The 23,539-nt window shown below is 49.5% G+C and overlaps 10 protein-coding genes across 10 annotated transcripts; 7 read left to right on the top strand and 3 right to left on the bottom strand.

Annotated features, from left to right (window-relative positions):
- Positions 1–2,855: 2,855 nt before the first annotated feature.
- On the bottom strand, positions 2,856–3,961 carry LOC108162288. The gene is made up of 2 exons (XM_017296948.2): positions 3,690–3,961; positions 2,856–3,636 (listed from the first exon to the last, which is right to left on the bottom strand). Exons 1-2 carry the CDS (start codon positions 3,944–3,946, stop codon positions 3,552–3,554), a joined length of 342 nt encoding a protein of 113 aa, XP_017152437.2. The 5' UTR covers positions 3,947–3,961; the 3' UTR covers positions 2,856–3,551.
- A 39-nt stretch (positions 3,962–4,000) lies between these two features.
- LOC108162281 (dynamin-1-like protein) lies at positions 4,001–7,766 on the top strand. Its single transcript, XM_017296940.2, has 8 exons — positions 4,001–4,226; positions 4,863–5,007; positions 5,064–5,728; positions 5,795–6,246; positions 6,315–6,672; positions 6,739–6,967; positions 7,038–7,249; positions 7,314–7,766. Exons 1-8 carry the CDS (start codon positions 4,125–4,127, stop codon positions 7,368–7,370), a joined length of 2,220 nt encoding a protein of 739 aa, XP_017152429.2. The 5' UTR covers positions 4,001–4,124; the 3' UTR covers positions 7,371–7,766.
- A 100-nt stretch (positions 7,767–7,866) lies between these two features.
- Positions 7,867–8,796, bottom strand: LOC108162286 (actin-related protein 2/3 complex subunit 5-B). Its single transcript, XM_017296946.2, has 2 exons — positions 8,493–8,796; positions 7,867–8,428 (listed from the first exon to the last, which is right to left on the bottom strand). Exons 1-2 carry the CDS (start codon positions 8,703–8,705, stop codon positions 8,186–8,188), a joined length of 456 nt encoding a protein of 151 aa, XP_017152435.1. The 5' UTR covers positions 8,706–8,796; the 3' UTR covers positions 7,867–8,185.
- Positions 8,797–8,808: 12 nt separating this feature from the next.
- On the top strand, positions 8,809–9,649 carry LOC108162287 (probable NADH dehydrogenase [ubiquinone] 1 alpha subcomplex subunit 12). Its single transcript, XM_017296947.2, has 5 exons — positions 8,809–8,900; positions 8,959–9,054; positions 9,121–9,298; positions 9,360–9,444; positions 9,497–9,649. Exons 2-5 carry the CDS (start codon positions 8,960–8,962, stop codon positions 9,565–9,567), a joined length of 429 nt encoding a protein of 142 aa, XP_017152436.1. The 5' UTR covers positions 8,809–8,900; position 8,959; the 3' UTR covers positions 9,568–9,649.
- A 67-nt stretch (positions 9,650–9,716) lies between these two features.
- LOC108162282 (early boundary activity protein 2) lies at positions 9,717–11,106 on the bottom strand. Its single transcript, XM_017296941.2, has one exon. It carries the CDS (start codon positions 10,958–10,960, stop codon positions 9,821–9,823), a length of 1,140 nt encoding a protein of 379 aa, XP_017152430.2. The 5' UTR covers positions 10,961–11,106; the 3' UTR covers positions 9,717–9,820.
- Positions 11,107–11,756: 650 nt separating this feature from the next.
- On the top strand, positions 11,757–13,519 carry LOC108162283 (protein insensitive). Its single transcript, XM_017296942.2, has 2 exons — positions 11,757–12,203; positions 12,270–13,519. Exons 1-2 carry the CDS (start codon positions 12,192–12,194, stop codon positions 13,386–13,388), a joined length of 1,131 nt encoding a protein of 376 aa, XP_017152431.2. The 5' UTR covers positions 11,757–12,191; the 3' UTR covers positions 13,389–13,519.
- Positions 13,520–13,707: 188 nt separating this feature from the next.
- LOC108162285 lies at positions 13,708–14,412 on the top strand. Its single transcript, XM_017296944.2, has 2 exons — positions 13,708–13,910; positions 13,971–14,412. Exons 1-2 carry the CDS (start codon positions 13,805–13,807, stop codon positions 14,390–14,392), a joined length of 528 nt encoding a protein of 175 aa, XP_017152433.2. The 5' UTR covers positions 13,708–13,804; the 3' UTR covers positions 14,393–14,412.
- Positions 14,381–15,515, top strand: LOC108162284 (cell cycle checkpoint protein RAD1). The gene is made up of 2 exons (XM_017296943.2): positions 14,381–14,486; positions 14,547–15,515. Exons 1-2 carry the CDS (start codon positions 14,394–14,396, stop codon positions 15,267–15,269), a joined length of 816 nt encoding a protein of 271 aa, XP_017152432.1. The 5' UTR covers positions 14,381–14,393; the 3' UTR covers positions 15,270–15,515.
- A 1,224-nt stretch (positions 15,516–16,739) lies between these two features.
- On the top strand, positions 16,740–18,762 carry LOC108162289 (probable cytochrome P450 309a2). The gene is given in 8 exon segments (XM_017296949.2): positions 16,740–16,951; positions 16,954–17,095; positions 17,158–17,509; positions 17,567–17,957; positions 17,960–17,991; positions 18,051–18,174; positions 18,235–18,498; positions 18,555–18,762. Coding segments are annotated over 8 exon segments (1,620 nt in total). The 5' UTR covers positions 16,740–16,800; the 3' UTR covers positions 18,719–18,762.
- A 377-nt stretch (positions 18,763–19,139) lies between these two features.
- On the top strand, positions 19,140–21,108 carry LOC108162290 (probable cytochrome P450 309a1). Its single transcript, XM_017296950.2, is given in 7 exon segments — positions 19,140–19,380; positions 19,435–19,475; positions 19,478–19,785; positions 19,841–20,260; positions 20,324–20,447; positions 20,495–20,758; positions 20,899–21,108. Coding segments are annotated over 7 exon segments (1,518 nt in total). The 5' UTR covers positions 19,140–19,180; the 3' UTR covers positions 21,060–21,108.
- The last annotated feature ends 2,431 nt before the right edge of the window (positions 21,109–23,539 follow it).

Genomic DNA, 23,539 nt, shown 5'->3' with positions numbered 1-23,539 from the left:
CGGCTGGCTGCCAGGCACTATAATCCTGGGGAAACACTTGAAAATGATGGATGAAAATTATCGTTTTCTGCAACGCATGCAAATGCGCAAAATTACTTTCACATGATTAATGCTCCACCGGGGCAAAAGTGTGTTCAGTGGCAGCCACAGAAAATGGCTTCAGGCGCTCCATATATCCATCCATGCTATTGCCCCATCCATAATTAATCCCCCATAAAGCAAAAGAAAGCGCCAAATGGTGGCAGACAATTGTTGAACTTCATTTGAAATTCATATTTTAAATATTCGTCAGTCAATTAGGGGCCAAAGGACTCTGACACCGCATTTGCATTCAGCCGTAAAATTATCAAATTAATATTCCGCCCCAGAGCGAGTCCCACTGGCGTCTGCCGTGGAGCTAGTTGAGGCTCTGTTCCTGGCTGTCAAGAACTTTGCAGCTTCCATCTTCAAGGTGCACATTTCGAGAAGTTGTCAGGCCAAATACGAAACTTGTTCGGTCCAACAATGGCAATTTGATGAGCGACATTTTCGAAATATATTTATAAGCCACTCTCCACTACGGAGAGGTGTTCCTGCTCCGACTCCGAGCTGTCAAAATTCGTTAATTGGAAGCCAAAAGTTTGTCAATGAAAATGCTAAAGAACTTCACAAAACTGTATAACAATGAAGCAAGAAATTAGATTGTTTAGCATTTGAAGAGCATGATTAGGCCGGCAATGAACCAGACTTTGTTTGGCTCAAAGCATTTGTTCAGAAAAATCATGAATCGCTCAAGGCGAATGGTTTTTATACGTCTTATTTGAAGTGAATGTGGCAGTTCGTTTAGGTGAAAGTTTCACAGCCGAATGTGACCGAATATGTGCTAATGGAACAGCTGTACATAACCAGAACCCAGTGGGGTTTCCCAGTCTGAATTGGTTACATCTGGCACGCTTCCTTTTCCACTAAGAGTGGGTTCCCTATAGACTTCCATTTAGGCAAGGCCGGAACACGCGGTCAAGAGGTTTCTTTGGGTCCCGGAAGGCACATTTATTTTTGAACGATGGGAAGAAATTTATAAATAATGTTTAGAACATTTCGGGTGACGATTCGGGCCTAATTTCATATTTTGTTGGGGAACATATCGATATTAAAAACCCCTTCTTTTGTGGAATCGATTCTTCAAAGTCCGACTGTGACGTTAGGCCACATCTCCTGTGTGAAAAACCCTACTTCTCTTGGTACTTCTTGCCTTGGAAAGGCTTTTTTAACAAGGAATTTGTCACAAAAATTTGTCACTTCATTTTCTAAGGTAATAATTTAAGGCTTAGTATTCGCTTCAATTCGAGTGTTTTGCAGACCATCAAACACTCGGAATGCGAATAAAATACAATAAAATGATAGATTTCGGTTCGATTTCATTGTGGAAATATTAACACCGACAAAAGTCCCATTTTCACTTCAATTAAAGTCACAAATTCGCAAATGGCGAGCGGGCGGGGAGGGAGGGCAAACAACAATGCCAATTGTTATCGAATAACTCACATGCAAAACGTGAATCGCACATCTAATATTCTGGTCCATTTGGGGCACTATCTAGTTTTTGAATGCTTAGTGTACCGGACCGGGCGACAAGCATCCTCGAACACTGATATATAAAACGATAGAGTCGACAGTTGAGCCTCCCGTCCTCCCATCCATTGGTTGGTCTGTGGTTGGGTCCAATTCATGTAGCAACCGAAATGGGCCACAGCCACGCCCGTACCCGGTACCAAGGCCCCCTGGCCGCATGCAAATCTCGCTTCGGGCACTTGAGGCGAGGCCAGCCCTATTGTGCCTTTATCCTACCATTCTATATTCTATTTGTGCTCGGAGATGGCTTCCCCTTGAAGCCTGGCCACTTGGCTGCTGCTTCCTCCTCCTCCTTCAGAGTTTTTATCTATTACCCTGGGCGAATATATTGAGATGGTTTCGACAATCCATTGTGGTGTAGTGCTCGTAGTTTCGGTTGGGGGGCAGGGGGTAGTAGTTTCGGCCCATATCATTAAGTTTGCACAATGGAGGACACACATGCGCATTTTGTTGGTCAGCAATGGCCAAAAGAATAAAAATCCTTAAAAACGAATCCTCCACTATTGCCGGACTGGAGGCAGCGGAGTGGCATGGAATGGATCTATCTATTGTTGCCTGGCACTTTGTTAAGTTTTTCAATCGAGCGTTCTCGTTGTGGCTTTTGCCCATGGAATTTTCAACAGAGTTGGGTACCAAAAAATCGGCAGAAGATAAGAATGAAATGTGCAATTTGACTATTGAATATTATGCATATTTTCGTACCGTTATTATCGAAGGATGAATATAAAGTAAGTGTCCTAAAAAGTTATCTTTCGTATGAGAATTCAAGCTCTTTTTTTTAGCTTCAAGCTATTGGATATGGATCCAATTTAGACTACTTTAAAGAGCAGCCATTTTGAATAATTTGTAATGGGTTCCTCTTTACTCATATGTGCTTTTGTCCTAAGCAAATTTCTAGCCTGAAAGTAGTGACTTCGTACAGGCTAAAACTACAACTATATTGTATTTTAATAATTACAGGTTCCACTAAAGCGATGGAATGTCCTGGATGTCTCCAAACTGAAGTTTTTGCTGATTTAAGTAGTGGCTATGGCTGTACACAAATCGAGCGGGTCTGCAATCTGGCTTTCAATCAGTTTTCAATCTTGGATACACACACTCCTCCATATATATTTCGGACAGGTGCAGTTAGAGCCCTGGAATATATACAAAATGCCATACATTTCCCTGTCCTATGGAATATTATCCCTATTATCCATTTTAAATTTATATGCGGTACAATAATGATTTCTACAGTGGACAAATAGTAAACAATAGTAAGGATTTACTTAAGGCTGCACCACTGTCATTGATTTAGGGATTTTATAAATAATAAGGTGCTGCGGTTCACGACAGTCCGTTTAAGGAATAAATTCTCATGATTTATGATTACAAAATATTTTCTAAAATAGTTGGGAACATGAATTCCCAATTTGTAAAGCACTAAACAATGAAATTTATGTATTTGATGGCAGGAATTGCTTCTAAGGCTTGAGATCTTAATGTTACTAGCTGCCAAAGCCATCGACTGTAGAGTCAGTTAAATATATGTACATTGGTATAGTACGGCTGTAGTACGGCTAAACTATTACGTTTAAAGACTGTCTAAATTGTATGGTGTTTCTTTCAGGTATTCTGTTATTAGCTGCATGTTTTCTACTTAGGTTTTTATAGTGGCAGGACTTTTTTAGGTCGTGGATGTGTTAAATTGTTGCTGGAGTGTGACTGTCAGATCGGGCAGTTTAATTGAATTTATTCTCTTCTAGATTCAACTCCTTGTCTTCCAACGCACCGAATTAGCGCATCATATTTTCTCAGACATATCGTCGGTCTTCAGAAAAGCCGAGGAGCTGCTCAACGGCTGAGGCTTGATATGGCCGGCAGCTTCCTGCTGCGGCTGCTGCGTTTGGGGGGATTTCTTGGCTGTGGCAGTGTCAGAATCTTCAGCACAGAACTAGCCGTTAGTGGCCTTTAACCTCCACCTTTAGACCGCTGTGCGGAATATGGGGCTTGAGCCATTTCGTAGAATCATCCGTTGCAAGCAAACTATAAAAATTCTCTTGGTTAATAAAGGCAGGTGACATGTTGTTTATGTTTACCATCCACTACTGGCCGTTGAGTGGAAATAGACCTTGGGTCCCAGCGAGGGCACATGAACCGCGGCTAGGGAACGGTCTAAAGCCTTGCACACTCCTCCTCCGTGGATTTTGTCGTCCTCAAATCTGTGCCTCTTGCTTTGTTTACGTTTTGCAATTGTGATGGCAGTCCTTCGATAGATATCCACCGCTCGCTGGTGATGGCAGTATTTCCAAAGAACAATCGATAACTTCCAATATGCCGCCCTGCGCCACCTCATTTCACTGATCTGGCAACCCACGTGTGCTAGGCAGCCCTGGCACAGAATTTGCAAGGAAAAAAGAAGAAACAGCGTCAATCAAAAAAAAACTAACAAGAGAACCATTTTAATGTGCGTGAAATAAAGAGGCAATCGAGTCGAAAGCGATCAAAGGCACAGCCAGCACTCAGCAAACAGGATGGAAGCTCTTATTCCAGTTATCAACAAGTTGCAAGATGTCTTCAATACAGTCGGCTCTGACTCAATACAATTGCCGCAAATTGTTGTACTCGGGAGTCAGGTAAGCAGTGGCAGTGGCCGCAGCAGAGCGGCAGCAGCGTCGCCTCGGCAGCGTCAGCGGCAGTCTCAGGTCCCAAAATTATCGCCATACCCGGGGCGGTCCCACATGGACGGTTTTTCCTTGGCTGCCCTGCCCCTTCCTGCCGCGCGATTTTCAGGCGGCCCTCCCCAGGATTATATAACGGGATAAATGTTTGCCGGCAAACGATGTTTTTCCCCCGACCTACCCCCCGCTATTTTTTCTTCAGCTTAAAAATATGTCACCCATTTATATAAGTGCACTTTTTTGGCAATGTTTCGGGTCTGCGATGAAAAATCAATATTCTGCAGCATTCCACAAAAGCAGCTGTCGCCGTGACACATTCCGGCACATACGCGTACACATACATATGTGCATAGTATGTGTGTGTATGGCCTCTATATGTTTTGATCGCGGCTTTAATTGCACTTTGATTCATTCGCCGATGACGATGTTTGAGAGCTCTCAGAGCCAGAGCTGGTCATTGAGCTGTGGCTGCCAAGATAACACTGCTAATCTGTCGAGAACACTTCCCTGATGCACGCGCTATCGGCCCGGCCCTATCATTAAACGATCCAATCCTACTAACTAACTAACTAACTACTTTACTGATTGCAGAGCTCCGGCAAGAGTTCGGTTATCGAGAGCGTGGTGGGACGCTCGTTCCTGCCTCGCGGAACGGGCATCGTCACCCGGCGGCCCCTAGTGCTGCAGTTGATCTACTGCCCCCTGGATGATCGCGAGAATCGTTCGGCAGAGAATGGTGAGAATTACAGCCACTAATTGTAGGAGACCTCCTGTAAAGCTTTTCCCTTGCAGGCACCTCCAATGCCGAGGAGTGGGGCCGCTTTCTTCACACGAAAAAGTGCTTCACGGACTTCGATGAGATACGGCGCGAGATCGAGAACGAGACGGAACGGGCGGCGGGCAGCAACAAGGGCATCTGCCCAGAGCCCATCAACCTGAAGATCTTCTCCACGCGGGTGGTCAACCTGACGCTGGTGGACCTGCCGGGCATCACCAAGGTGCCAGTGGGCGATCAGCCGGAGGATATCGAGGCGCAGATCAAAGACTTGGTCCTCAAGTACATTGAGAACCCCAACTCCATTATTTTGGCTGTGACGGCGGCCAACACGGACATGGCCACCAGCGAGGCCCTGAAGCTGGGCAAAAACGTGGACCCCGACGGCCGACGCACCCTGGCCGTGGTCACCAAGCTGGATCTGATGGACGCCGGCACCGATGCCATTGACATACTCTGTGGCCGTGTGATTCCCGTCAAGCTGGGCATCATTGGCGTGATGAATCGCTCGCAGAAAGACATCAATGACCAGAAACACATCGACGAGCAGATGAAGGACGAGGCAGCCTTCCTGCAAAGGAAGTACCCGACTCTGGCCACCCGCAATGGCACTCCGTATCTGGCCAAGACACTGAACCGATTGCTGATGCACCACATCCGAGACTGCCTGCCCGATCTGAAGGTAGGTACTCTTCGCTTTCCCTTTTATATGCACTAATGGACTATGGCTCTCTCCAATGCTCCACAGACACGCGTCAACATCATGTCTACGCAATTCCAATCGCTGCTTAACTCCTACGGCGAGGATGTGTCTGACAAGAGCCAGACCCTGCTGCAGATAATCACGAAGTTTGCCAGCGCCTACAACGCCACCATCGAGGGCACGGCGCGCAACATTGAGACCACCGAGCTGTGCGGTGGTGCTCGGATCTGCTACATTTTCCACGAAACCTTCGGCCGTACCCTGGACTCCATACACCCGCTGGCGGGTTTGAGCAAAATGGACATACTCACGGCCATACGCAATGCAACAGGGCCCCGACCAGCTCTGTTCGTGCCGGAAGTCTCGTTCGAGCTGCTGGTGAAGCGGCAGATCCGCCGCCTGGAGGAGCCTTCGCTGCGCTGCGTCGAGCTGATACACGAGGAGATGCAGCGCATTGTGCAGCACTGCGGCAACGAAGTGCAGCAGGAGATGATGCGGTAAGAGAGCCATAGAGTAGAGTCTGTGATCCATGATTGATCTGTGATCTGTGTTCCCCGTTGCGCAGCTTCCCCAAGCTGCACGAGAAGATTGTGGATGTGGTCACGCAGCTGCTGCGTCGCCGCCTGCCAGCCACCAATGTGATGGTGGAGAACATTGTGGCCATCGAGCTGGCGTACATCAACACCAAGCACCCAGATTTCCACAAGGATGCCGCCCTGGTGCCCAGTCTGCTCAAGACAGACAACGATCCCTACTCGCAGATGAACATGGGACAGCGTCGCGGGAATACTCCGCGCAATCACCCCTCTCCACAGGTCTCGTCGCACAGCACAGGCTCGCAGCAACAGCAGCAACAGCAGCAGCAGCAGCAACAGCAGCACCACCAAAATAATCAACAGCAGCAGCATGACGGCCCTGAGCAGGTGCTGTCCCATCTTTGTTTTATTTTTAATCCAGACAAGATGCATGTTTTTTGTGTTGTACTCTAGAACCACGTTGGCGAGAACTCGGTCCATTCGATGGCCAGCTCTTGGCTGTCCAACATCTTACCGCCGGGCCCGACGCGTCCGGACAGCATTGAAAACTCGGCCAGCAACACGCCAGTGCACAACAATCTGGTGAGCCCAGTGAAGCCGGTTAACCTGCTGCCCGATGTGCCGGCCAACCACAATCCCCGTCGTCTGACCGACAAGGAGCAGAAGGATTGCGATGTCATTGGTATGTTTGATCGATGGCATCAATTCGCTGATAAATTGGAAGCTAAATTACTAACCGATTGTGTTTGCAGAGCGCCTGATCAAATCGTATTTCTACATTGTGCGCAAATCCATTCAGGACTCTGTACCGAAGGCCATTATGCATTTCCTGGTTAACCACGTCAAGGACAACTTGCAGAGCGAGCTGGTCACACATCTGTACAAGTCGGACAGGGCTGAAACGCTGCTCGACGAGTCCGATCACATTGCAGTTCGCCGAAAAGAGGCAGCGGACATGTTGAAGGTGAGCGCCAGACGTGAAACGATATGCTATTGATTCGCTTGACACTTGATTCTTCTTGTTGCAGGCTCTGACCAGGGCAAATCACATCATCAGCGAGATACGCGAGACCCACATGTGGTAGACCACCGGAGTGGACACTCCGGGGCGGGCGAAAATCTGGAGCCTGCTTCGACTTAATAACCCACAAACAATACATACATATATGCAGCATACGAACTATTTATTGAAGACAGCGTTTGAAGAGACGTCCTTCCTCCTTTGTTGAATGTTTACCGCCAGGCACTTAAAAATCATCAAATTGCATGCAGACCCACCATTGATGTAGGCCTTTCATTTCTTATTCGAGCATTTTGAGTCGTCACTGAAGACGCGGATGCCGATGTGGCGACTCCACTCTGTCCCCGCTTCAGAGCAGTGGCCGTCAATGTAGAAGCCGTGACTGGTTTGTTTAGGTTACTCAAAGCACTTATTACATTTTGAATAGTCTAATAAAAGAAGAAAAGGTTGATTCAAACTATTCCAACGGTGCGTGCGGTGTGTTTACATGGGATCAGATGAGGTGTGTGCCAGCAGTGGCGGCTTTTCCATTACAAATCCATACTCCGCCGAGTGGCTTCTTTCATCTTTTATAATAAAATCTTTAATACTTGAATACCAGTTAAAATCTAATTTGGAAAACGTCATTTGTATTGCGGCAAAATGATAGGGGGGGCTCAGCTCAGGTGTGGCATTTCCTTGACGGCATCCTATAGTGGGTGTCGACGGTGCGATACGCTGGTGCGGCAGTTGCGGCCCGCGTTCCAGTTATGACTAAACGTTGCGTTGATTAAATGCTCCGCGCTGTGTGTTCGTGTATGTGTTTTTGGGTCGTATAAATAGGGGAATGAAGCCAGAGCCAGCCTTTGGTTTTCCTGCTATTGCGGCTGCTGGTCGCCCTTAGGCGCGGTTCGTGTCGGAGAGCACACGGACTATGCAGCCCACGCCCCCCCTGGCGAACGCCTTCTCGTGCCACTGCAACAGATGCCCGCTGGAGCCCTCCGAGGGTATTTCGAAGCCGCGGTATATGTACTTCATCAGCACATCAATCAGATCGTTCTGGTCAACCGTATCAATGGCCTGGTCGATTTGTGTGGACTTGATTGATAATAGCACCCGCAGCGTAATGTTCAGGGCGTGGTCCTGGAAGCGAAGGTAGTACAATGATTACGTCTCGCTCGAGCCGATTGTACAGGTGCTTGCTTACCTTCACAATCTGGTTTTTACAGCGCAACGGAGCGTTCTGGAGAGCACTGAGCAACGCCTCGACCACCTTTCCCTGCGTCAATAGCGTTGTGATTTCGGTCTCGTCCGGCCCGACTGCGGCGCTGTCCACGCCGTCGTCCTCCCTGAAGTTGTCCTCATTGTACTGATCCACATCGATTTTACGGAACGCACTGCTCGAGGTGTTCTTTGCCATTTTTTACGTTCTTTACTTTTCTTTACAGGACAGGGAAAATGAATCACGAAGAAGACAAGCGGCGAACAGATGTGAAGACAGGGCTGCCACATGCACACAAAATTGTTAGTATTTTTCCTAGTATTTCTTAGTGCTGTACAGCGTCACAAGCGCCGCCTCTGGCCACACTGCAAATTTACTTTGTTGTTGTTTCAAGTGAGTTTTCGTAGAGACAAAATTAATAAATTAGGTAAAACACTAGCTTTTCGCACAGCATGGCAAAGTTCCTGGGCCTCAATCGGTTGACCAAGCTTTTCCAGATCGTCCAGGAGTGTGGCGGCCTGAAGCAGGCCTACCTGAAGCTGTACAGGTGAGCCCTGTTCTTATATAAGTTCTTGCAGCAGCAATTCCAAACACGTATCGTATTATTTTGCAGAAACGATGATCTGAAGATCGGCACCCTGGTGGGCATCGACAAGTACGGCAACAAGTACTTCGAGAACCCGTACTACTTTTACGGACGTAATCGCTGGGTCGAGTTCACCCCCCATGTGAACATGGACTACGATGGCTCCCAGATTCCCGCCGAGTGGTACGGATGGATGCACTACAAGGTATGGCAATGCTTCTCCTTGGTGTTTCGTATGGCTTTTAACTCTTGACACTGCCTTGCAGACCGATCTTCCACCAATTCGCGATGGCTGCAGACCCAAATACAAGTGGATTGCGGATCACAGCGAGAACCTTTCCGGCACCAAGGGTAAGTGCATGCCCGACCCTTTCAACTTTTGTTTGAAATGCGTCTCTTGCAGAGGCCTATATGCCCTACACGACCACTCCCCCCAAGGTGGAGGCCTGGGATCCCTCAGCGAAGAAGCAATAGGAGTTCAATAGCTTTACAATAATATTAAAATTCGAGTGCAAATGGCTGCAATTATGTTAATAAATTTCAATTTGTTAACTTATTTGTGTGTAAGTCGTCCCCTCGAAGAGTATTTCGTTTGATTCCGCGAAGGAAATGAGTCGTAGACGTTTGTATACGCAGATCAAGGGTTATTTTATTGTATGTTCCTATAATTATGACTGGATCATATCTAGCCACTCGTTACTTATTGTTAATGGTGCCCCAGGGCAATCTATAAGGGTTCCTCTTTGATTTTAAGCGCCTTATTGGCCCGGCGCTTGTACTTCTTGGCCGTGTCGGCACACTTCGTGGTGATGGTGGCTCGAATGATGCGCTCCTTGCCTCCCGTGCGGTTCACGACGCACTCCACAATGTCGTCCACCTTTTGCTGATCCAGCTGCAGTTTGGGCGGTCTCTCGCGCCCGTAAAAGGCCGGCGAGGGCTTGCCGGTCAGCGTGTGCGTGGCCAGTTCGTCGCTGCTGAAGACAACACCCAACAGGGAGCGGGTGGCCACCGGAGCGCTTGTCCAGAAGACTTCCCCGTACTGATGGGCACTGATCTGCGTGCCGTTCGGCCCCAGGACGTACACATAGCTGCCGTCGTTGCCCTTAACACGCTGCGGGTATTGAACCAGGCTCTCCCGCTCGTGGTCAGACGTGGCGTCCTGCAGGTGGGACTCGGCCGAGCTGGTGGACAAGCGGCGTGGTCGCTTCGAGGGTGGAGCCGGCACGTCTTCGCATTCCTTGTCATAGCGCTGATTCAGCGTCTGCAGCATGGTTGTGAGCCTGCCGAACAGCTGCTCGTAGTGGTGCTGGCTCTTCTGGACCTTGGCCACCTGCTGCCTGAACGAGTCCTCGACGGGTGGCAGCGGCTCCATGGCGGTCTGCATGTTCCGTATACTGCCGCTTGCCGTGGTCATGGCCATCAGTTTGGCGTTAACAATGCGACGGCTAGCCTGTGGGATCACCTTGGTCTGTTTCGAGAGCGTCTTCTGAGGGGCTTGCGTATGTCCCTTTCTGGGCTCCACCATTGGCTGGTGCTGGCCCAAAGGCCTGAGAGCTGCCTTTCGCATGAGTGTGGTGCGCTGCGCCGCCACCTCGCAGTTGATGTAGTTCTCAATGTCCATCTCCTCCAGCTTCACGATCGGACGCGTGAGCAGTCGTTGGTAGTAGGGCACAAACGTGGGTGCAAACTGGCTCAGATACTGGTGATACGGATGCGAATACTGTACAGTTGGCAGTCGAAACGATGTCTGCGGTTGAAAGTGCACTGCGGCCAGTGGATGCGGCTCTACTGACATGCCAATCTCATTTTCCTCGCTATTTATAGGGTTAGATCCCTGATCGCTCGAGTAGGTCCCGCCGGCCGCCATTCCCTCAAATTTCTTCAACAGGTAGAAATATTCCTTAGGGTTTGCAAATGTGCAGCTGCACTGCGATTTCTAGATTTATTTGCGAAAATTCTTAAGCTCTGAATTTTTTTTTATTTTATGATCTTGGATTAACGGCATTCCTTTTCAACAGATGGCAGCTCTACCTGTCCGTTTTTAGGGCTGAAGATCATGGGTAGAAATATAGCTAAGAATTTTTCAACGATTTTTAAAGACAGCATATAATAATTTATAACCGTTTAAGTTGGGTTTACTTAAATATTTTGTATAGTGGAAATTTGTTCAAGGCCTTTGGGAGTGGAATACCATCTTGAATATCCACCTACCTGACCGTATAATTGATGATTTTTTACTTATATTAATATTAGTGCCAATACCAGAAAAGTCGGTATAGAATTTAAGGGTGTGTTTCCTATCAGAGAGGATCATATAAGTCCCGCGTGTGTGTGTGTGTGTATGCCTCTATTCTTAAAGGAAATTGTTTATTGGTAGTGGTCCCATTGCATTCGGTTCGGATTCCAACGAATTTCAATGAGCCTCAAAACCGGTTTATTACAAAACAAATTTTATTGTATTTTTTGGATTCTTGGTAAAACTCTTTGGAAATAATATCCTATTTAAATAATATTTTCCACTTTAGTTTCCATTTAAATAACGTCTGCAGAGCGGAATAGTTTCGCTCCATCCCTGATATTGCGAAATACAACTCTGCCGCCGCTCGCTGGTCAGCGGCTTGTTCCCGCGCGAAACATATGAAGGACAACACGAGCGAGAGGGACGGAGCGACAGGCGACAGCTGGGCCGGCTAGTTGGGAAATAGAATAGAATATTGAATAGAAAGTGAAGGGAAGCCAGAGACCAGAACAAGGGAGAGATTCCAGCACTGCCAAGCGTAGCCCCTGCACACGTACATGGTAAAAATGCAGTTTTGCCGTCGTGTGCGTGTGCGTGTGCGTGTGCGTGTGCGTGCGCCAGTGCCTGTGCCTGTGCCTGTGCCTGTGTGTATGCGGCGCACCAGGTAGCTTACTGTAGTTGGAATCCATTGCTTATTAAAAACCTACCCCGAGAGCCTAGAGCCTGCAGTCTGCTTTTCGCGTAGCATTCTCTGACATTCTGCCGCCAATTTTCCCGTCTTTTGCGCTCATTTGACGCTGATCCGGCGAGGAGAACACCAGAAAACCAGCACACGGCTCAACTGGAACCAACAAACGCCATGGATTCCAACGTAAGTGCCTCTTTTGGATACACAAACCAGAGCAGGAACAGTGCTGACCCTGATGACTCCTTGCAGGAATACAAACGCGTCGTGAGCGCCAAAGGGTCGCACTTTGTCAGTGTGCACGACGGGAAGAAGTTTCACGGACGGGCGGAGCCACTGATGCTGAATTCCTGGTCCCAGACCACCAGCGACGACTTCGAGGTGCTGCGCAGCGTCAACATCGACTCCAATATGGATGCCGAGAACCGTGTGCTGCGCGAAAAGGTGCGCTACCTGGAGAACAAGCTGAAGGAGCACACGGATCTGCTGTCCCAGATCCATGCCACCTCGGCGCGCATGCAACAGTCGTTGGGAGTTGCGGATGCTGCGTCCCCAACGCCGCCCGTCTATCCAAGCCATCAGATCCTGACGCCGCCCAGCTCGGTGATCTGTGCCCCCGTCCAGAGCTCCCAGCAGCAGCGGACCGAGGTGCTGGACTACAAGATCATTTCGGCATCGGACGACGCCGACGCCATTGAGATTCGCCTCGCAGCAGAGAGTCTCAACAGCCTGAGCTCCTCCTCCGACTCGGATCGCCTCGAAATGTGCATTGGGAAGGACAGCCAGAATCAGAAACAGCCCTCGCCCCAAATACTGAACAGAGACATCAAGCGAGAACTGTCCAGACAGCAGGAGACCGCGCCCTTGCAGTTCATCAAGCGGCGCAAGCTGCAGGAGATCCAGGTGCAGGAGACCCCGTCTCCGAAGACAAAACCCAAGCTGCCCGTGAAGCTGAAGCCCAGAACCAGCGATCCCAGCAACGGCCAGTCCACTGACAAAGTGATGATCTCCCTGGGGCCGAACAACACCTGTGTCCCGGCCAGCGTGTTCGAGAACATCAACTGGGCGGCCTGCTCCCTGGCCACCCGGAAGCTGCTCGTGACAATCTTCGACCGCGAAACCTTGGCCACCCACTCGATGACGGGGAAGCCCTCGCCCGCCTTCAGGGATCAGCCGAAGCCGCTCAAACAGATGCTGGACCCCGCCAAGATCCAGGACATAATCTTCGCCGTCACCCACAAATGCAACGCCAGCGAGAAGGAGGTCCGCAATGCCATCACCACAAAGTGCGCGGACGAGAACAAAATGCTGAAGATCCAGATCGGCAAGCGTCGCGGCAGCGGGGTCAACGGGAAGGAGAACATGGTTTAGTTTAGTTTTTATGTTACGCATGGAGCACCGAAAGGAACAACGCCATACACAAAGTTATCCACCATAGATTATACACTACTTCAATACATGTAAGCTATTTAACAGATCTCGAAGATATTTTTCCAATCTGAACCAAAATCGTGTGCTTAATTTTTACCAAGGGGGGATCTAATAAGATTGGGGGAAAGTTTCTGTAGATTTTTGTTTGTTAGCAACATTTTTCTGGAATGGCGCCAAAAGTTCAAATTTGTTAGAGTGACCGGCTCAAAGGCAATCTAGTATTTTTTCTTAGCGCTGCCATACCGTTTCACCGGCAGTCAGATGTTTATGGTCATGGTTTTGGCGCTTTGCTTGCGGGCTTCGTTTCTTCTGATTTATTTAGATTTTTAAATGAAAATGAAAGCTTTAACGTTTGAATGGCGGTGGAATTAGCAACTTTAACAGACAGTTTACTCCCTGAAGTAGTGGATCTCATCTTCAAAAACTACCAAGACAAATCCAACAGTTGCGGGCTCTCGAAAGGTGAATTTCCTGCACAAGCAATTTGAAAGTACTTTCCATTATAAAACATATCACTTGCAGAGGAGCGAAAGCAGTTGTTCTATCACCTATCGCAATTGCTGGGAGCAGAGCTGGTGGAGCGATCCTTGCACCTGCTGGACAGATATAGCTTCATCTACTACTATTCCAAAAACAATCGCAAACAGTGCGTTGCGGAGCTCCACAAAGGAACGCTTTATTACCGAGTGATACCCGAGATTAACTACTGCAAGTGCGACTTCTTCCAAAGCCATGTCCTGCAGCTGCCCAGCGGAGTGCTGTACCACGACCTGCCAAGGGGCATAACCACCACGCTGGTCGGCTGGAGCGACGCCAGCAGGGTTTCGTACACTTGCCCGCACGTTTTGGCCCTTAAGCTGCATCAATTGCTGCAGCATCCTGCGGAACAGGCAGTCGCGGATGAAGAGTTTAGGGCCCTGCGCAACTCCATCTACCTAGACTAGAATGGAGGACCATTTGGAGGACTACAAATTTGTAAGTCGCTTGGATCACGTGAAGACCTTCAACGCCGCCATCAAATCAATATGCTTCAATGATGTAAGCCCGCCCTGGTTTTCTCGAGATAGTTTTTGCCTTACTTTCTGTATTCGCCCACAGTATGCCATGATTCAAGTCTCCGACGAGGGACTGCGCATCACAGTGGAGCAGGGCAGGTCGATCCAAGCCACTCTCTTTATGCCCCCATCTGCTTTCACGGAGTTTCATGTGCAGGACTTTCAGAGCTTTGGCCTGAAGATGAACGCCCTCTCGGAGTGTCTGAACCTATTTGGGACGGCCGATTGTAGCGTCCGGATGCTGTACAAGGACCAGGGCGACCCCCTCAAGATAATTCTGTACCCGTACGACGACGAAGATGTGAGCACAGAGTGCGCCATCAAGACCATGGACTCCGAGGAGCCCATCGAGTACGATTTAACCCTGAAAGACTCGGAGCTGAACACGATTTTCGTGCGCGGTCCAAACTTGTCCAAGATCTTCCACGAACTGGAGAAGTCGGCGGAGGAATTCGAGTTCATCACTTCGCCCGATCGGCCGCACTTCAAAATTACCACCATCGGCATCATGCAGGCGGTGTTCAGCGTTGAGGTGGCCAAAACCAGTCCCATGATGATGATGTTCAACTGCCCCCAGACTTTGGTGGCCCGATACAAGAGCCAGCAGATACGGCTCACGAACAAGGCCATGCAGGCGGCCACAAAGGTGTCCATCAAAACGAATACCCTCGGCCTACTGGAGCTGCATCTCGTGATGCAGGGAGAGGGTCAGGAGGAAATCTTTGTGCAGTTTTATGTCGTGCCCTTGCTCAATGGTATCGACTAGAATCGATGAGCAGGATGTGTATACCTCTTCTTGGGTGTTCCTAATGCCCAAACCCACTTGAATGAATGTTTAAAACAGCAGTTTACTATGTCAGAGGTCAAAATGCCACTCAGGAATACCATACACTTATAATTTAGCTCATTTTCATATTGATTCATAATTTAAGACGTCCTTTAAGAGTATTCTTTGAAAATGTTTTACTCGAACTACTACATAAAATATATTGGAATTATTGGAGTCCACAGAGTCTTAGGTGTTCTTTTGCGACTAACCTTATCATAAACGTATCCATATCTCAAACTTGGCTTCACGAAAGCAGAAGACTATCAGACCGATCCAATACAGTTTGTCCTTTATAGAGGGACACTTCGAAATTAGGATGGTAGGCGTCTTCATGTATACTGAGCGGAAGGGCTCTTGTTAACAACACTAGGGGCGGTTCCGATACAAATTATCAATTACGCTGTGAAGTTTAGTTTCTTATAGAAAACTCAACTGAAACATTGTCAAAAAGGCTCATAATCGGATGACATTGTGGCACTTTGATGACAAAGGATCGACCTATTTGCATGATTTCAAAAACTACTCAATTTGGAACTAAAAAGCGCTGTTCTAAATATAATAAATAACGAAATAGTGCTGTCGCTTTATCGAAAGAGAAGGATTAAGAAGAAGTCTTTCGAATATGAATAAGAAAAAATTGGGAGTCCGCACTAGAGAGAAGACGATCTGCTTATCGGGAGACGATCAACTGAAGAAAGAAAGTGGCAAGTGGCACGGAATATTGCGTGCTTCTGTGTCAAGTTTCGCTTCTCCTCCTTTCTCAGCCATGCCACCACAACGTGCCACAGCGAAAGGGCCTTTAAATCTACTTGCAATGATATTGCAAAAAGGCTCATAATCGGATGAAATTGTGGCACTTTGATGACAAAGGATCGACCTATTTGCATGATTTCAAAAACTACTCAATTTGGAACTAAAAAGCGCTGTTCTATATAATATTCTATATAATATAATAAATAACGAAATAGTGCTGTCGCTTTATCGAAAGAGAAGGATTAAGAAGAAGTCTTTCGAATATGAATAAGGAAAAATGGGAGTCCGCACTAGAGAGAAGACGATCTGCTTATCGGGAGACGATCAACTGAAGAAAGAAAGTGGCAAGTGGCACGGAATATTGCGTGCTTCTGTGTCAAGTTTCGCTTCTCCTCCTTTCTCAGCCATGCCACCACAACGTGCCACAGCGAAAGGGCCTTTTAATCTACTTGCAATGCTATTTTCTTGGTTCGAAAATGTGCATATTAATGATTGTTTTGCTGGAAAATTGACCAGGGGGTTCATCAATCCGTTTTCCTTCGCATAGCACGGTCGGTCGGGTCGTTGGCTCCCACAAAAGCTGGCTGTGCTGATAAGTCATCTATAAATATCGGTGTAAAAACATCTCAATAGCTTTTGAAATATATTTCAATATATAATAGATATTTATCCCCCCTTCCGCATACCCCGGTTTTTCACGGGCTTCTACGATTACATGGAGACTAGCAGCCCGGTCCGAAGACGGTCTGAGCGGCAGAGTCGAGTCGATCAGTACCGGCCGAGAGTCCGGGGAGCCTACGCGGATCGCGGCAACATGTACATCTTAGTGACGCTGGGACTGATCGTGGTGCACCTGCTGCTGCTGCCCTCTACGTGTACCTCACGTGGCATCACAGGTTCTGGCGCAAGAGGGGCTTGGTCACGGCCCGTCCGCTCACCCTGTTGGGCTCCTATCCGGGACTGCTGACGAGGAAGAGCAATCTGGTGGAGGATGTGCAGAAGGTTTACGAGTGAGTTGGCCCTTTTTGATTGGTTTTCAGTCCATCTGAGAGTTCTCTCTAATCCTCTCAAGCAAATACAAAGGAAAACATCGGGCCGTGGGGGTGTTTGTGACACGTCAGCCGCAGATCCTGGTGCTCGACCCGGAGCTGGCCCACGAGATTCTGGTGCTGAATTTCCGCTGCTACAAGGACTCGCTGACCAGCTCGTATATACGGCATGCCAGGTGGGACAAGTACGCGCGCCGCAATCCCTTCTGGGCCTCCGGCCAGTCCTGGCGCAGCCTCCGCACAGACGCCCAGGCGGGGATATCGGGGCATCGCCTAAAGCAGGCCTATGCCATTTGGGAGGAGGGCGGCAGGATGCTAACCAGCTACATGACGGATCGGATTAAGGCGCCCCACAATCTCCTCGAGACCAGAGACGTGAGTAGAGCAGGCAGTCCCATCTAAGATCCCATTCGATGTCTCTTTTTTTCTCAGCTCTGCTTTCGCTACACGGCCCATGTCATGGCCGATTTCATTTGGGGCATCGATGCCGGGACCCTGACCCGGCCCCAGGAATACCCCAACAAGGTGCAGCAGATGGCCAGCAAGTGGACCAGCCATGCCTTCTATATGATATCCGTATTCATGGCCTCGATTGTGGCTCCTTTCAGCCGATTGCTGCTGCGCCTGCGCTTCTACCCCAAAGACACGGACGAGTTTTTCTCGAGGCTAACCAAGGAGTCCATTGAAATGCGCCTCAGTGCCGGCAATGACCATTCCCGAACAGATTATCTCTCTCATCTGCTGCAGCTGCGCGAACAAAAGCAGGCCTCGCACGATGATCTGGTGGGACATGCGCTGACGGTGATGCTAGATGGCTACGACACCACGGAACGGCTCTCCTCCATGCCCTGTACTATGTGGGTGAGGCCAACAGAACGATTCGAGTCCTATGCCATTGACTTCCGCCTCCTTTCAGCTGGCTGAGAACCCGGCAGCCCAGCAGAAGCTGCGCATGGAAATCCTCCAGAGCCTCGACACCGACAAGAGTCTCGGCTTCGAGAAGCTGTGTGCCCTGCCCTACCTGGAGCAGGTGGTCTATGGTATGTGCTCCCTGCCTCTCACTCTCCCTCTCCCTCTGTTTTTATCTGGATCGCTTGCAGAATCTCTGCGGCTTAGCAGCCTCATTCCGCAGTACACAAAGGTCTGCACGAATGCCACCCAAATTCAGCTCAACGAATCAAAGACACTCGAAGTGGAGGAGGGCATGACCATCATGATACCCAACTATCAGTTCCACCACGATAGGAAGTACTTCCCCGATCCGGAGACGTTCAAGCCAGAACGATTCGATGATGCCGCTCATCTGGAGCTGATTCGCAAGGGTGTCTTTCTCCCCTTCAGTGATGGACCTCGCATTTGCATGGGTATGTTCTCAGGGGGCCTCACATTGCCTCTATCTCATGTCCCATATCTTTTGTAGGCATGCGCTTGGCTCTGCTGACTCTCAAGTCCGCCCTGATCCACATTCTCAGCGATTTTCAGGTGGTGCGCGGCAAGCAGAGACTCGTCCCCAATGGCGATGCTGGCTTCGGCGTGGTGCTCCAGGGAAATGTTAATCTGGAGTATCGACGCTTTGTTAGATAGATTTTTGTCTTTAAATATACTTTACAATCGTTCTATATATTCTATATATTTTTCTAATATTTTTTTCATTGTAATAGCAGCAGATAAAGCCCCTCTAGTGGTAGGGCCCATCATAATCCCTAGAAAATGTTTGGTAATTTCCAATAAACCATGGGCTATCGATCCGTTAACAGACTTTGTAATAGTTCCCTACCCTACGTTACATTTCTTATATAGAACACACTCCTACTTATCGTCGGACACCCCGCGATAGTGCTATCAGTATCTGGCACGATGTGGCCTATAAAGTTGTAAAATATAGCACTTTTAATACAAATTACGCCAGTAATGGCTGTGTGTATGTCAGATTCCCAATTATTCTGATTTTTTTCCATTAGAGATACGCTGGATGACGCTGTGGTCGGCGTTATCTGGGCAACAAACAAACAGTTTCCATTCGTTCTTCGTGGGGATCTGTTCAGCATGTGGACGACGGTCGGTCTGCTCTTGGGCGCTGTTCATGTGGCCTTTGCCGCGGTCTATTTGTACTTGACCTGGCACCACAAGTACTGGCAGAAGCGGGGCGTGCTGACAGCCGAGCCGCTGACCATCCTGGGCACCTATCCAGGGGTTCTGGCCGACAAGCGCCGCAGTCTCATACTCGACGTCCAGGAGGTGTACAAGTGAGTGGAGACGAGTCCTCCGCACCCGTTTGTAATGAGCTTTGCCTCGCACAGCAAGTACAAAGAAAAGCACCGAGCGGTGGGCACTTTCCTCACCCGCAGCCGCAGCTGCTGGTGCTGGACCCGGCCCTGGCCCACGAGGTCCTGGTGGATAAGTTCAGCAACTTCCGGGACACCATCACCAGCAGCTATGTGGGCCACAATCCCGATGATAGGTTCGTGCAGGTATCGCCCTTCTTCAGCGCCGGCGATGACTGGAAGCGAAGGCGCACTGAGAGCGGGGGCGGACTCACTGCCAATAAACTGAAGATGGCCTTTACGATCTGGGAGCAGAGTGGTAAGAAGCTGTTGGAGTACATCGAGCGGGTGCGACAGGAGAGGGGCGACATTATCGAGACCAGAGACGTGAGTTATCAGCACCTGATTTCCAGATCCAAAGACTGATCTCTGCTGGTTTTAGCTCGCCTATCGCTTTACGGCCAACACGATGGCCGACTTTATTTGGGGCATTGACGCGGGCTCCCTGACCGGCGCCGTGGGAGAGACGAGTCCCTTCCAGAAGACCTCCACGGACTTGACCTACAACGCCTTCAAGTCCATCATCAGGTTCAACAAGTCCCTGGTGGCCCCGTTCCTGCGCAAGGCCCTGCAGATGCGGTTCTTCACCAAGACGGCCGACCAGTTCTATCTGCAGCTCACCCGCGATGCTCTCCGGCTGCGCCACAGCGGCACTGGCTCGGACCGCACCGACTACCTGTCGCACCTGATCCAACTCCAGCAGCGGGGCAACACCCTCACGGACGCCGTGGGTCACGCCCTGACCGTGCTCTTGGACGGCTACGAGACCTCCGCCGCCGTGCTCTATCACATGCTCTACACGGTAGCTACAATTTCACAATTTCCCATCGAAACCGCCCACTAAAACGTCACCGAATCTTATCAGCTGAGCGAGCACCCCGAAGAGCAGGAGAAATTGCGCTCGGAACTTGGGGAGGCGCTGGCCGCCGACGAGCACCTCAGCTACGAGCAGCTGAACGCCCTGCCCTATCTGGATCAGTGCTTGAATGGTATGCCCCATGCCCAACGACGAGTAGTCTCTGACTTTTCCTTTCAGAGTCTCTGCGCCTGACCACGCCCATTGGCTTCTTCATGAGGATCTGCACGAAGGCCACCCAACTCGATTTGGGCCATGGCCAGGTGGCGGACATAGAGCCAGGCGCCAGTGTTATGATTCCCGCCTACCAGTTTCATCACGACGACGCCTTCTATCCGGAGGCAAGCCTCTTCCAGCCGGATCGCTTCGAGAACGGGGCGGCGAGTGTTCTGACCAAGCGGGGCTGTTACCTGCCCTTTGGGGATGGTCCCCGCATTTGTATAGGTGGGTATTGGATGGTATAAGATGGTCATACACTCCATTGAAGCCATATGCAACTTCTGAGCCTTAAAAGGGTTCCTTGTGGCGATGCTTCCATCTATTCCCCGCTCTAGTCTTTGACAAGCGTTTCGTAACCATTGCAGGCATGCGTGTTGGCCAACTGAGCGTTAAAACGGCCATCCTGCACATCCTCTCGCAGTACCAGGTTGAGCAGACCCAAAAGGTGCCCATGGATGCGGACACCGGCCTGGGGATATTCCTCAATGGCGATGTGCAGCTGAAATATACAAAATTGCAAAAATAATAATAAAGAAAAAAAGAAACCCCCGCATTTGTGTCGCGGTGTTGCACAACACTGGGCAGATGTTGCCATATGTATATTTTTCTATATTTCGTCGACAAATAGTAATTTGTATACGAGCAAGTGCATGTGCGCTCGTGTGTGTGTGTGTGGAGGGGGGGGGGGGGAATTTGGGGCCCAGCCGCGTCGAAATTTAATTTAGCGCAAACCGACCACAGACCTCTGCCCGTACCACCCACTGTCCTATTCAGCTCTCGCCCTCAGAACTGAGCCTTTATACTGCATATTCCTTTCATATTGAGCGACCGCATGCAGTGGACGTCGGCGAAGGACAGCGACGACACCGATCCCCAGCCACAATGCCACCGCCTGTGCATGAGTATTGTGTTGCAGGCTCTCCTTCTCTGGCTATACCCTTTCCACAGAGTGTTATGCATTTTCTTGGGGCTGCAAATCGTAGGAGTAGATATGTTTTCGCGGAAAAGGTATCCCGCATCCGTTGTGGGCCTTGTATATATTATGTACATTTTTTATTTGCATTTTTGTTGCGCTTCTTTTTGTTTTTTGCCACAGAATTTCATTTGAGCTTGCAACATGGCGCATTTAAATGTGGCCCCATCTCCCTCGGACACCGGGCGGCTGCTTTGCTGTCGAAGAGGAAAGCGAAATAGCATTTCCCAGTGTGCAAATGAAACTTTATGACGACCCCCAGCGGGGGGGAAGGGCCGGTCGGGGGACGCTAAATTTATGGGGCTAAACAAATTGCGGATTAAATACGGGAAAAATTAAGTTTCGTTTCTGCAACCGCAATTATTTGAATTCAATTTGAATGGCGCTGGGGCATGGGGTAAGCCGCGATCAAACAGGAGAAACAACAAAAAAAAACAGTCGTAAAAAGTTAGTGACACTCGGAGGAGCATTTGCATGGGGCAAAGCCAATGGCAAAGCCTTCATTTCATGTTGCAACAACACTCGAAGATAAGCAGTGGCAGTGGCAGAAAGGGAGCAAAAAGCGAGACAGAGCAGAGCAGGACATGCCCCAGGCAGAGGCAGAGGCACAGGACCGGGTCACAGGCGGAGAGGCAAGGTTGGGTGCTGCTGGCCTGGCTTCATGCTACGTTGGCTTTTATCCAATTTACCTGATAACCACAAATGAGCGTTAATGGGCAAATAAATAGAAAAGTGCCAACTACGCCACTGCGACGCGTTAACTGAATGGATCCAGTGGAGCCGGTGGAGCCGGTGGCGCCCAACTTGGGATCCCATAACCATTTGTGCAGCCCTTGATGCCCTGTCGCGCATACTTTAGTGCACATACTAAACAAATTTAATGTGCTTACCCGTTTTAGGGTTTTTGGGGTTAACTCATTCGAGGGTGGGGCGGGGAGGCTTTTAATTTGGGGATCGGTGCTAGAGTCTGTGATGCAGAAATTGTAAATCCTCGAATCGGATTTTATGCTTTGCCGCACCCATTTTTGGGGATGAGCGTTTGCTAAGTGCAGATGTGTGCCCCAAGCCGGTAGATGGGGGCCCATAAATCGGTATTCTTCAGCCTAATCGATTGCCGAGGATATTCAGTTGAGGCTCCTACCAGCTCAGAGCTAATTCCTGCCGCCCGAAAATGCTAGCTCTGCCCTTGGCCTGTCCTCACGCCCAGTTTCGGGCACGTTTGACCAATCCGCACGCCCTGGCAAACAATGTGCCAAATTCGAAGCGGGCCGATGGAGAACGCGCTCCGGGCAGGGGTCACGCCACTCGAGAGCCTGGCCAACATTGCGTCAACGTAACATTAATTTGTGCACGTTCCATTTGCCAGCGGCTGGCTGCTGGACGGCTGCTGGGTGCAACACTTTGGCCACAAACACAGAAACAAACACCAGTGCAAACACAGACGGAGACCCCCAGACACACACACACACAGAGACACAGAGAGACAGAGTGAGACACTCGCAGAGGTAGACAAAATGGAGGCCAGCAAACGGGTAATGGAATTAGCAACAATTTAACCATTAAACACATCATGTGCATTGGCATGTTGCACATTCAGTCGGTAGATTACCCTGTTCCTGCCTTGCCTCCCACTGGAGCCCCACAGCCTCCCCAACATCCGACCCCATTAAGCATTGTTTCGAGTTCCAGTTCGGTGTCGAGGGCGAGCCCCCCCCCGGGCTGGTTCTGGCTGGTTAGCTCAGTTACAAGTCCCGCAGCTTCCAGCTCCCTCTGGATCCGGGCATCTCCCGCGGTTTATTGGCATTAAATCCGAGCCATCCAGCGCCACGTTGCCATTTTGGCTTTATCCTGCTTAATAGACTTTCGGTTGCTTTTATTGCATTGCAATGCAAGGCCACTGATTGGGCCACCTGTCAAACGTGGCCATTAATTAAATGGAAATTTGGCCAAGCTTCGGCCATCAACTTTCGCCTTTGCCAGCTCCCAGGGATAGTGGACATTGGCCAAGTATCTTCGGGCTTTATGGCAGGTAC

Source organism: Drosophila miranda, chromosome 4 (assembly GCF_003369915.1).
Source record: "Drosophila miranda strain MSH22 chromosome 4, D.miranda_PacBio2.1, whole genome shotgun sequence".
In the NCBI taxonomy this organism is placed as follows: domain Eukaryota; kingdom Metazoa; phylum Arthropoda; class Insecta; order Diptera; family Drosophilidae; genus Drosophila; species Drosophila miranda.
This window is presented reverse-complemented; position numbering and strand designations above follow the sequence as displayed.

What these genes read in the sequence shown, in the direction of transcription:
- LOC108162288 (XM_017296948.2), bottom strand. Translation starts at nt 3,946, where the DNA reads ATGAGGTGGCGCAGGGCGGCATATTGGAAGTTATCGATTGTTCTTTGG. An exon ending in TCAACGGCCAGTAGTGGATG is followed by an intron (nt 3,637 to 3,689) that starts GTAAACATAAAC and finishes GAATTTTTATAG; the next exon opens with TTTGCTTGCAACGGATGATT.
- LOC108162281 (XM_017296940.2), top strand. Translation starts at nt 4,125, where the DNA reads ATGGAAGCTCTTATTCCAGTTATCAACAAGTTGCAAGATGTCTTCAAT. An exon ending in GAATCGTTCGGCAGAGAATG is followed by an intron (nt 5,008 to 5,063) that starts GTGAGAATTACA and finishes TTTCCCTTGCAG; the next exon opens with GCACCTCCAATGCCGAGGAG. An exon ending in AGGCAGCGGACATGTTGAAG is followed by an intron (nt 7,250 to 7,313) that starts GTGAGCGCCAGA and finishes TTCTTGTTGCAG; the next exon opens with GCTCTGACCAGGGCAAATCA.
- LOC108162286 (XM_017296946.2), bottom strand. Translation starts at nt 8,705, where the DNA reads ATGGCAAAGAACACCTCGAGCAGTGCGTTCCGTAAAATCGATGTGGAT. An exon ending in GTAAAAACCAGATTGTGAAG is followed by an intron (nt 8,429 to 8,492) that starts GTAAGCAAGCAC and finishes CTTCGCTTCCAG; the next exon opens with GACCACGCCCTGAACATTAC.
- LOC108162287 (XM_017296947.2), top strand. Translation starts at nt 8,960, where the DNA reads ATGGCAAAGTTCCTGGGCCTCAATCGGTTGACCAAGCTTTTCCAGATC. An exon ending in ACGGATGGATGCACTACAAG is followed by an intron (nt 9,299 to 9,359) that starts GTATGGCAATGC and finishes ACTGCCTTGCAG; the next exon opens with ACCGATCTTCCACCAATTCG. An exon ending in GAACCTTTCCGGCACCAAGG is followed by an intron (nt 9,445 to 9,496) that starts GTAAGTGCATGC and finishes CGTCTCTTGCAG; the next exon opens with AGGCCTATATGCCCTACACG.
- LOC108162282 (XM_017296941.2), bottom strand. Translation starts at nt 10,960, where the DNA reads ATGGCGGCCGGCGGGACCTACTCGAGCGATCAGGGATCTAACCCTATA.
- LOC108162285 (XM_017296944.2), top strand. Translation starts at nt 13,805, where the DNA reads ATGGCGGTGGAATTAGCAACTTTAACAGACAGTTTACTCCCTGAAGTA. An exon ending in CAGTTGCGGGCTCTCGAAAG is followed by an intron (nt 13,911 to 13,970) that starts GTGAATTTCCTG and finishes TATCACTTGCAG; the next exon opens with AGGAGCGAAAGCAGTTGTTC.
- LOC108162284 (XM_017296943.2), top strand. Translation starts at nt 14,394, where the DNA reads ATGGAGGACCATTTGGAGGACTACAAATTTGTAAGTCGCTTGGATCAC. An exon ending in AATCAATATGCTTCAATGAT is followed by an intron (nt 14,487 to 14,546) that starts GTAAGCCCGCCC and finishes ATTCGCCCACAG; the next exon opens with TATGCCATGATTCAAGTCTC.